Here is an 11,666-nt window from a genome sequence, read left to right as displayed (position 1 = left end):
CCCACTCCAAACTCCAATATGAACAAGAAATAAATCTTTGTTGCCTTAACTGGTTTTGCTCAGTGGATAGAGCATCAGCCTGCGGACTGAGGGGTCCCGGGTTTGATTCTGGTCAGGAGCATGTACCTTGGTTGCAGGCACATCCCCAGTGGGGGGTGTGCAGGAGGCAGCTGATCAATGTTTCTCTCTCATCAATGCTTCTAATTATCCCTCTCCCTTCCTCTCTGTAAAAAAATCAATAAAATATTTTTAAAAAGAAATAAATCTTTGTTGTGTTAGGCTATGTAAATCAAAGCCATTACTTGTTATTGCAACATAGTCTAGGTAGTATAGCTAACCCTAATCAGTATAATTTTCATAATCTTCTAATATAGTCACTCTGCATACACTATAAACCCTCTCTTTTTTTTCCTCATCAAATTCATCTCAATGCCTACTCAACTCTTCCCTGAAACAGCTATAAGGCTGGGAAGGGAGGGGAAGGGACTAAGCAATCATGGTAACTGATTTCTTTTTTAATTCATGTACAGACTTCAAATGTACCCTTAGTGCTTCCTAGTATTCTCTTAAATTTTCTTCTTTAATTCACTCTCCATTTTTCCAAAGTGATTCTTTCAAACTCCCTTCACTTTCTTCAAATCAGCATCTCCTTCCCTAAATTTATTCTCAGCTGAGGACTTGCTTAATATTTTACTGACAAAGTTGAAGCCATAGAAAAGAATTTCCACATGTACCAATCTATCTGTATCTGTCCATATATATTGCCTTCCATTTCTTAATTGTAGCTGAGCTGTCTACGCTCTTATATAAAGCCAATGACTCTACTTGAGCTCTGAATCCAGTCCCATCTCTCCTACTCAATGATATTGCTTCCATAATTTCCTTCTCTCTCTGCATTACTATGAAGCTTTCTTTCTTTACTGCACATTCCCATCACCATGCAATCATTGGTAGTCTCCTTTATTGCAAAACTCCTTGAAAAATATTATCTTTACTCATCATCTTCACTTGATATACGCCAAGTGTTATCGAATCCCTTGAAATTACCCTCAGCACTCTGCCAAAGCAGATACTGTCAAAGTCACTAATGACCTTCAAATTGCCACATAAAAAAAAATTCTTATTTCTCATTGGACACAATTTCTTAACAGCTTTTGGAACAATTGATCCTGTGTTCCTTCGTGAAACATACTTTTTCCTTGGCTGCTGGAAAAATGTTCTCTTTTGTTTTTTGGTGTTTTGGTTTTTTTGCTATCTCACTGCCTGATTGTTCTTAGTGTCTTTTTCTGAATCAGGCTCATTTTCCCAATCTCTAAGCATTAGAATGGTCCCAGGATCAGATTTCAGACTTTGATTTTCCATTTGTATTTATCTTTCTAGTTGATCTCATTAGAATCCATGTCTTTCATTTTTAGCTGTGCCTTGATGAATTCAAAATTTATATTTTCAGCTTCAACTTAGAGATTTTACTTCTGAACCCAATCTCCATACTGTCTTATATAGCTAACCCCACATTTTCCCACTTGGATGCTTAATAGGCATCTCTATCTTAGCAGAAGCAAAACTAAACTCTTGATATTTTTTTTCCACAAGTTATTCCTCCCACAATCTCCCTATGACAGTAAGTGGCAACTTCTTTCTACTAGATATTCAGTCCTCAAAGCTTGGGTCATTCTTGACTCTTCTTTTCCTAACACATCATACCCAGTCCTTTAGCCAATCCTGTCAATTCTATTTTCAAATATGTATCCTGAGTCTAATCCCTTTAACAACTGTCACAGCTCCCACACTATTTCAAGCCACCATTATATCCCATGAAGATTTTCCAGTAACCTTTTACACAGTTTCCCTATAACCATGCTCGCTCTATTACAGACTAATTTCCATATGGTAGTGGAAGATGCTATAACATAATAGCTACAATGTGTAGCACAAAGATGCTTTAAAGTCTAAGTCAGAGCACACTCTCTTGTCTCAAATGCTTCAGATAGCTTTCCATCTAAAGTCCTAAGTTCTCAGTGCCCTATATGAGCTGGCTATACAGTACTCCCCCCAACCCCTTCTTATAATACTCAGACAATTGCCCACTCTGCTCCAGCCACACTCCCTTTCTTTCTCTTTCTTAACTTCACCATGCAAGGTTTATCTCAAAGCTTTTGCATGTATAGCTCACTTTGTCAGGGACACTCTCTTCTGAGGTTGCCATGTGGCCCTTTACTCATTTCATTTAATCTCTCTGCTTCAAGTTCATCTTTTCTTAAAAAGCTTTTCTCTGACCACCTGTGCTCTTGATCCATTATCCTGTTTTATGTTTATACTAGAGGCCCGTTGCACGAAGAGATTCGTGCAATAGGCCTTCCCTTCCCCTGGTTGCCGGCACCGGTTTTCCTCGGCACCCGGGACCCAGACCTTCGCTCCGGACGGAGCCTTCAGTCTCAGCAGCTCTGGATGGAGCCTTCAGTCTTCACTCTGCCACTTTGCCCCTACGCATGCAAATTAACCACCATCTTTGTTGGGTTAATTTGCATACTCTCCTGATTGGCTGGTGAGCGTAGCGGAGGGATAGTTAATTTACATGTTTGTCTATTATTAGGTAAGATTTTATATCACTTATCAATAATATAACATCGTTTATATTAGATGTGCTTATTGTCTGATGGCTGCCCTGTGCAGGCCTAGAATGTAAAATCCATACAGGCAACAACTTGATGAGTTCTATTGGATGCCTTTTATTATAGAACCCAAAATATCTGGAACATAGTAGGTGCTCAATAAATATTTGAATAAATTAATAAATAAATGAATATGAAACTCAGTTTTAGATGATGAATAAAAGTCTCATATCTGGAAACTCTGAGTTCATGTGAGAAAACAAGTCATCTGCATGGATCCAGAGGCATCAAACTGACTAAAGTAAGGCTCCTAGAATATAAAACAAACTCAGGATGGGCAGAAAAAACAATAGTGAACCAAGGCTACTAATATCCTTGGCAACTAGCCACAGAAGACCAACAAGATCAAGCAGGAACCAGCCTGGCATCTGTGTGCAATATTAGCTCATATTTCTCCTTGCATAAAGAGAAGGTGCATCCACATGAAGCAAATGCAATTAAAACAAGTGCTGACAACTGGTTATAAATTAAATTAGTGGCATTCTCATTAGTTTATGCTTGTATAGGGAAAGGACATTAGGCAGTAGCTAAATGGGGCAATTTAAGGTGGTTCTAAAAAAATATTAGAAGTCTGGATTTCTCTTTCTGATATCTTTTCTAGATTAAATACATATGCCTAAAATAATCTTTTCTAAACCTACATCTGTAATATACAATCACACAAACATAAATTTACTTATGGGGACACCAGGACAAAGTATAAAAATTGATACAGGCTTTAAAAAATGCAGGATATAGAGGTACAGTATATATGACTCTGAAATGACCTTGGGTATATTAAGTGGATGAATGGTCACAAAAAAGAACAAGCAGATGCAGTACAGAAGGAAGTGAGGTCATCAAAAATAAGATGACTGAAGAGCAGAACACCATTAGTGACATATTTATTCAGCTACAGGAATAAGTTCTAATGAGGATGAATGGTTGGAATCCTAGAACATAATAGAGCGCATGATCACGACCTCAGAGAAATCGTTGTAGGAAAATGGGAATAGAAATAGAGGTTTACCAAAGGAATTGGACTTCTTTCCTTTACACACAACTGATTTTGGATTATGCAGTTTTGAGCCCTTGTTAACTGTAATCCTTTAAAAGACTAGTTTAACCAATGCTGTGTGTACCACTGGAAGATATATATCTGCCAAACTCAACTTATTGATGCTCAAATCACATTCAGCCTCACCACCTTCATCGAGGTGTGCTTTTTGTGTCTAAGGCTTTGTGTGTCTAAGGCTTTGCATGTGTGTCTGCCCCAAAACACGCACACTAGCAGTCAACAAAGGAGAATGGAGATTATATATTTGAGGATAATATATACCTTCATTGTTTTTATAAAGGAATGATAAAATTCTAACCTCAGTTAAAGAATGAAATGAATAATATTGTAGGATCTTCAAAATTTCAAAATCTTTCTTTTAATATATGAAAAACTCAGACAATGTGGCAAAAGGCTATACTAACTTGAGCAACAAAACATGAAAATAGTGGAAAAGCTGAGATGAAAACCCAGATTTCCTAGTGCTGGGTATTATTCCTTTTATTTCACTAGTTCTCAGTCTTAGGATCTTTACTTTACAAACAAATAAAACACAACAAAACAACCTCCTCCTTGACAGAGCAAATATTTTAAATAAGTATATATTTGCATGTCTATTGTTATGTTTCAGAACATAGCACAAATGTTTCTTTTGGTATATTTTAAGGGTTTGAATTGCAGAAATACTGAAAGGCTTCCTAAATTCTTCACATACACTGCCCTGGGTTAGAGTCACTCAGAGAAAAGAGTATGAAAGAAAAGTCATACTGTCCAGGGTTAGAGTCACTGAGAGAAAAGAGAATGAGAAGTATGTGTTGCAATGTCAGGCCTTTTCCCTCATCATGGCTTTCAGTGTTTTTATTATTTCTTTAAGGGATAGAAACACCACTCTGATTTTGTAGAGCCTATGTTGCAATTCAGCATCACAAGAGACAAGCTTTCTCCTTATTTGTATGAAATTTAAATTTTGATGTATTATAGACTCTTCTGATAAACTTTTCCATTGCCTACTTTATTACTACCAGTTTTAGTAAAAAAGCCATAGTAGGCTCTAAGGTATCAAATTTTCCAATGTTGAATGAGTAATGTTTTTTAAAATTTATTCTTATTTTTTTAATTAAATTTATTTGGGTGACATTTAATAGGATCATATAGGTTTCAAGTATACATTTCTATGATGCGTAATCTGTATATTTCATGGTGTGCCCATCACCTAAAGTCAAAACATCTTCCGTCACCATGCATTTGGCCCCTTTTACTACCCTCAAATCCCCTTCTATCTGGTAACCACCATCCTATTGTCTGTGTCTATAAGTTTCAGTTTAATATCCTAAAGATGAGTGACATCATATGGAATGAGTCACGTTTCATTTGTGATTCATGCTGTGTGATTCTTATGAATCTGATATTATTATTTCAAGTAAAGAGACCGAGCTCAAAAAACATAACAACTATTAAATGGTTCAAATCTAGACTCATCCTGTCACTGGCAAAATGTCTTTTCATATAGTTCTTTGGGAAAAAGAAATACCCTTTTTATTAACAAGATGAACATGCATTTGAAGATGAGATGCAAAATACAGGAAGACTTTCAATTTCCTGAAGCCGAGGGCTGTTTCCTATTAACCATTGAATCCTCTACACTTAACACACCAGCTTAACCACTAAAATGTATTGATACTTATTGAGTGTTTACTATGTGCTACTAGCTTTAGGTATGGCCTACTAAGCTAAACAAACAAATTTTTTAAGATGTTAGAATAATTATTCTTATTTTATAAAAGAAGAAACTGAGGCTCAGTTAGATGAACTAACTTAATAGGACCACAACGAAGTTGGGTTTCCAGATGAAGAAGTTTGGTCTCAGTACCTACAATATGAATCCACTCCCCAGTGTTGTTATTGAAGACACTTGTTAGGTGAAAACAAAAAGGGGCCAGGTCACCTAGAGGACTCTGTGACCACACTCCTGTGTCTTTTTCATCTAACAATAGAACTGTAATTTAGAGCTGATTTTAACCTGGGGAGTGAAAGGCAATTACTTTAGAGTTGATGCTCTCTTGCTCATGTCAGTTCACCACCTAGAGGCCATTTTTACAGCTCATCCTCCAAATCACTACATGTAGGGAATTATATCACATCTGACAGGGCTCTTTTGCAGCACCACAGTTATCCCCATTATCATCTCTTTTCTGAAAAGCTCCATCAGTTTTGTTGCTGAACCATCACTCACTTTCCTTCTAAGACTTGATCTTATCTTTTGCAAACACACACACACACACACACACACACACACACACACACCATTTTCTAGACCATTTATGTATGCCTGGCAGAAAACGTGCAAGAAGGAATAATCTTAACTGAGGATGCTTATTAATTTTTTTCATCAGAGATGAACATATTTTTAATTGGCAGCGGGAAGGCTTTCTTTATATAGATGTGGGGAAATGGATTATATTGTCAGCAAAAAAATTGAAATGACTTAATATTTAATAAAGAAGTTCTTTGAGATTAGAACATAAAAGTTCTCAAAATTTTCATCCTATGACAATTTCATCATCAACAACTTGAGGATGCCCATAAATATAAACTATAAAATTTTGTTTGAAAATGTTGAAGGTTTGGGATCTCCTTAAATCTGTACTCCATAATCTGTGACCTATAATTTTCAAAGACGTTGAGTAGAGAATTACAGTATTGTGCAATTTACAATATTTGACAGCATTCAGTTCTTCAACCTAAATGGAAAAACGGTCAGCCCATAATTTCCTGACAGGCACAATAAGGAGAAGCAGACCCACTCCACGTAAAATCGTACCGAATCACGCAGACACACCGATACAAAATTAAATCAGACTTCCACCTGAGAATTCAAGAAATGTACTACCTGGCCCCAAACAGGTAAGAATCCGATTACCACAAGGATGGATAGTTACCCATGGCGAAGAAGGGGATTCCCAGCAGGGTGGAGTTGTACTTCCCATCAGTGATGAAGAAGATCCCTGCTGCTGTGACGATGGAGATGCACACTGTGAGCACCCCCAGGAGGCCTAGGAAGGGCTTGCTGCGCAAACAGTCCTTCATGGAGCTGGAGAGGGTGGCTGTGGTCAAGATCAGCACAAGGCTCACCAGGACCTTGCTCCTGGCCAGGATGCTGGTCTTATGAAAGTCTCTCCAGAGGCTAAAGGATGCTAAAGAGTAGAGCTGGAGTTCCTGGTGCTCTTCCTGGAGCTTCCTCATAAGCTTACAGAACTCATTCTCCCACTTCTCCCCTATGAGGTCCTGGGTGGCAGAGCCATAGGTCTGGAGGTAGTAGGTGATTTGAATGGCTCTGGCTGACTTGACCCGTTGGTCCTTGCTGTTTGGCACTTCTACTACCCCGCCCAGTTGGTGTCCAATAAAACTGTTCCTCCCATCCTTGAAAACAGAAACAAAGGGAGATGTAAGTTACAAGAGAGATGCATATTCCAGAGGACAGCTTCTTATTCTAAGTGAAGGAGAACAAGGAAGGCAGAGATGGGCTTTAGCAATTGTGGAGCTGATGATGGTGGAGTGACATGTTAGATTTTATGTTTCGCCTTTGGGAGCCACATGGGATACCATGCAAGATGATCAGGGTTAGAAAAGATGCAAAGAGAATTATGAAGCTCTACAAGTCTTGCCACATGCATAGGAAATGGGCATGAATATTATTTCGATCTCATCCATACCCTCATTGCCACCATTTCCTTCTGTAACAACCCAATGTAATTCCTTAATGTGGATCAAGTTTTATGATTCAGTTTCAGCCAAAAATGAAGCATGGAATGAGTTAACATTTCAAAAGTTAAACTAATTATTCACTTAATAAATAGATGCTAAACTTTCTAGGGTTAACACACACACCTACACCACACACACTTAGACACACAAACTTTACACACACATCCATACTCATCCTTTATATTCTGGGAATACAACTGCATATCACAGAACAAGTAGAAAATATTGTTTTGTTTTTATAATCAATTTTATAGTGTTGAAATGTTTTTTGAAATCTGATATGAGCACCTATTCACTCATTATAATTTTCCCTCTGAATACATGCCTCAGCCTTACCGTAGGTTGACCTCTTTCCCATAGAATACAGTGGACAAACCCCCTAAATGAGACTGCTAACATTTCAAGTGGGTTTGTTAAAAGTCATCACAACTTCAGAATTTCACATAAGGTAGAGTAGACAAGATCATAAAAGTAGGATATTTATCCCTCCTGTTTAAGGTACTCCTGAGTCAAACACTGATTCTCATCCAATGTACCTTACCACTTAGAACAAAATCCATGACAGCCATTATTACATTTTAATCAGTTTTTGTTTTCTATGTTTTGTTTTGTTTTTGCCACACTGTCATTTACTCTAATGCCAATGGCTGTCAGATGGAATATTGAAACCAATAGCTGGTTGCAAGATGGAATATAACATCGAAAATGGGTAACATCTAAAATGCAGGTATTGAGTGGGACACAGGTATGAAGGTCAATTTATGCCATAAATAAACTGTTTCTGTTAGATCAGGCAAACCATTTATCTCAAGAGGATATAAAAGAGTAGATTCAGAGCAGAAAGCAAATCTTTCTAGAAGGGTAGTACAGAAGGATAACAAACCAACAACGTCATAACCATGGTTATTTTCACCAAACTGTTATTGTGGACTTGTGTAGTACAGACACCTGTATCTGAGGTTCTTGTTTGTATTTGTATTTTTTTTAATATATATTTTATTGATTTTTTACAGAGAGGAAGGGAAAGGGATAGAGAGTTAGAAACATCGATGAGAGAGAAACATCGATCAGCTGCCTCCCGCACACCCCCCACTGGGGATGTGCCCACAACCAAGGTACATGCCCTTGACCAGAATCGAACCTGGGACCCTTCAGTCCGCAGGCCGACGCTCTATCCACTGACCCAAACCAGTCAGAGCTGTATTTGTATTTTTAACATGCACCAAAAGCAACACAGAAGTTTGAGAAATTTACAGAGAGTACAAATGTTGTTAGTAGCATCATCCAGAATTAAGAGAAAGAAATTTTATAGTCACTTCACACACCCATATTTTCTCCACATGTTCAATAGAAATAATCTTTCTGTTTAACTCAATCTGGCCAGCTGTAAGTGAACAATATATTTCTAAGTAAGAATTTGATTGAGTTTTTTTTTTCCTTTGCTTGGTTTATCTCCCACTTCCAGTCATCTTTTTAACTTATAAATATCAAACTAAAATTCCAGCTGTAGGTTCACAAAGCTCTATCTCCACGAAACCCGTGTGTTCTCTGATGAGCTGTAAGTAAAAAGTGGAAAAGCTTTGAGAAAGGCGTGAGAATCCTGACTCACACTGAGAGATTGTGAAATATAGTTTCTTGTCTTTCAGTCCAGGAAACATAGACCCTTAATTAGGCTTGTTTACTTTTGTTTTAAGGTTGGTATAATTTTAAGTTCCAGTCTTGGTTTCTACTTCTTTGAAATCCCATCTGTGATGTTGAGTTGTGCTTTTGATTATTTGAAAGATTATTTTAAAAGCTGTACATATTCACTTGAGAATGTACAGTTCCACGTATCTTTACTCATTTTCATAATCAAAAAATATTTCTGAGGGATCTTTAGTGGCAGAACAAAGATTTATGCATCCCTTAGGCCTCATTTGGAGATTATAGGGGATCAAAGAAGGTGCTGGTAATGTATCTGGACAAAAGTAAAAATTTTAAAAAGGCAAATATAGATTATTAAATAACTGATCTTCATTGGCTTTGGCTAACAGCTTACTCCCCTTTTGAGGTGGCCTAATTTTCATTTTTTTATTATTTAATAAAAAAATATGGTTTCATTCCATTATATTCAAATCAAAACAACAAATAGAATGAGTTTCTCTCTCTTAATTTGCTTTACTCCACGAACAAGAACAAAATAAGCAAGGTCTTTGGATGTCCTTGAATTGAAAGCTCTATTGAATGGTTCACATTGGAGACAAGCCATTGGTGCAATTATTGTACTCAGTACAGTCTTGAGTAATATACTTTTATACATTATTTGTAAAGGGAATTCTATTATTTTGTAAGGGGTGGCAGAAGAGTTATTCAGTTTCCTAAACTAACCAGTTCATAGGTGCCTCTATGTAGGAGAAAAAAGGAAAGAATATCACATATGTTGTAATTATCATCTGGACATGTAAGAAGCTAGGTAGGCTTAATAGAGAGAATACATAATCAGGAGTCATGTGACCTGAATCACTGTGTGCATCTCATTCTAATTGGATAAAAAACCCTTGTCTGGTTCATTTCCCCTCCTAGTGTTCCATTTTCTTATTTATAAAGTGAGTAGATATGAGTATATGAGTAAATGTTTATGACACTGAAGACATTTTCAGCTCTATCCATATATATAAAAGGCTAATATGCAAAGTGTCCCCTCAGGAGTTCGACCATGAGACCGGGAGTTCGATCACTCACTATGATGTGGGCTGACCACCAGAGGGTGGCGTGGAACATGGCAGTGGGACCCTGAGGGAGCAAGGGAAGGTGGAGGCAGGGAGGCAGGCAGGCAAGGGGAACTGTGTGGTGGCAGTGCGTGGGTGGCGAGAGAAGGAGGAGGCAGAGAGGTGGGGTACCTCGCGGTGGCAGCGCACAGATGGCGGCGAGGGAAAGAGGAGGCAGGGAGTTGGGGAACCTGATTGGCTCTGATCACCTGTCAGGCCTAGGGACCCTACCCGTACATGAATTTCGTGCACTGGGCCTCTAGTTATTCTATGAAAATACTGTCCAGAAAGCTACTTTGGAGAGATCTAAATGTCAGAATGATATCATTACATCTAATAGAGCCATAAATTGATTATTTTTACATTCTACTCCACTCATTGGGTAGAACTGGTTTGTTTAATTAAATAAGCAACTAGAGGCTCTAAGAAGACAAATCTGCCAGTCACAGGGATGAACACAAGGTTCCAACTCAACTGAGACAACCTCAATTTCAGCACTTTCCAGAGTTCTGTGGGGTGATTTCAGGGAAGTCAGGCTGGCCCCCATTCTCCACTAAATGTTCTTTATTATTAAAACTATCTTACATGAAGGTCCCCTTTTCCCAATATTTTCCTCCCCATTAAACCAACAGCCAACCATTTAACACACGGTGATTCATTTCCTCCTTTCCCAGTGAAACCTCCTACACAAATTCTGAAATTCCTTTGAGTGCAAAATCACTTTTATGTCTCAATGAAGATAAATCTTAAAATAAAAATATGACAAGATGGTAACATATTACTTTCATATGCTCTCCTTTTTCAGTGTTTCACTGAATTGAACTGTCATTATTAGGATGAGATAAATTGAAGTCCCCAACTCATATCCTGTGACCACTTCCACCCCTCCTCAATATGTTTTCCATATTAAAGGTGGAACATATTTCCCCAGTTCTAAATAAAATCACATAATTTCTTCACTTAAAACTTTCTACTAGCTTCCACTTGTACCAGGAATAAAATAAGAACCCCTTACCAGGCCTGCAAGGCCCTGCATGGCTCATTGCTGGTTGAGCCCACAGACCTCTTCTCCTAGTCTTCCACTCATGAATTCTGCACCAGCTTTTCTGCCTTTTCACCTACCCCCTGAAGTTAATTTTCACTTCATGGCCTCTGCACCAACTATACCCTCTGCCTAGAATGCTTTTCTCTGTTCTTATAGCCAAGGCTACTTCCTTATGGAGATCTCAGCTTCTAATAGACTATTTGAATCACATAGTATAAACTAGACACCTCCTTCCCAGCAATCACTCCATCACACGGTCCTATTTTATTTCCTTCCTACTAACCATGTCTACCTGTAGTGACCCTCCATTGATCATTTAATCATTCCTTTTCTGTCTCTTCCAGGAGAATGTGTGTTCATTGAAAGCTGGCATGTTTCCTATCTTGCTTACTGATAATCTC

General features: G+C 38.0%; 1 protein-coding gene across 1 annotated transcript in view; it reads right to left on the bottom strand.

The window, feature by feature from the left end:
* Positions 1–6,624: 6,624 nt before the first annotated feature.
* Positions 6,625–11,666, bottom strand: part of LOC102251060 (patched domain-containing protein 4) — a 56,818-nt gene continuing 51,776 nt past the window's right edge. The window contains exon 2 of the mRNA XM_014548579.1: positions 6,625–7,128. Coding sequence (XP_014404065.1) covers positions 6,625–7,128 — 504 coding nt within the window. The remainder of the gene's footprint in view (positions 7,129–11,666) is intronic.

This window comes from Myotis brandtii, unplaced genomic scaffold (genome assembly GCF_000412655.1).
Source record: "Myotis brandtii unplaced genomic scaffold, ASM41265v1 scaffold515, whole genome shotgun sequence".
NCBI classification, from domain to species: domain Eukaryota; kingdom Metazoa; phylum Chordata; class Mammalia; order Chiroptera; family Vespertilionidae; genus Myotis; species Myotis brandtii.
Note: the sequence above shows the minus strand (reverse complement) of the source record. Positions and strands in the feature narration are given on the sequence as shown.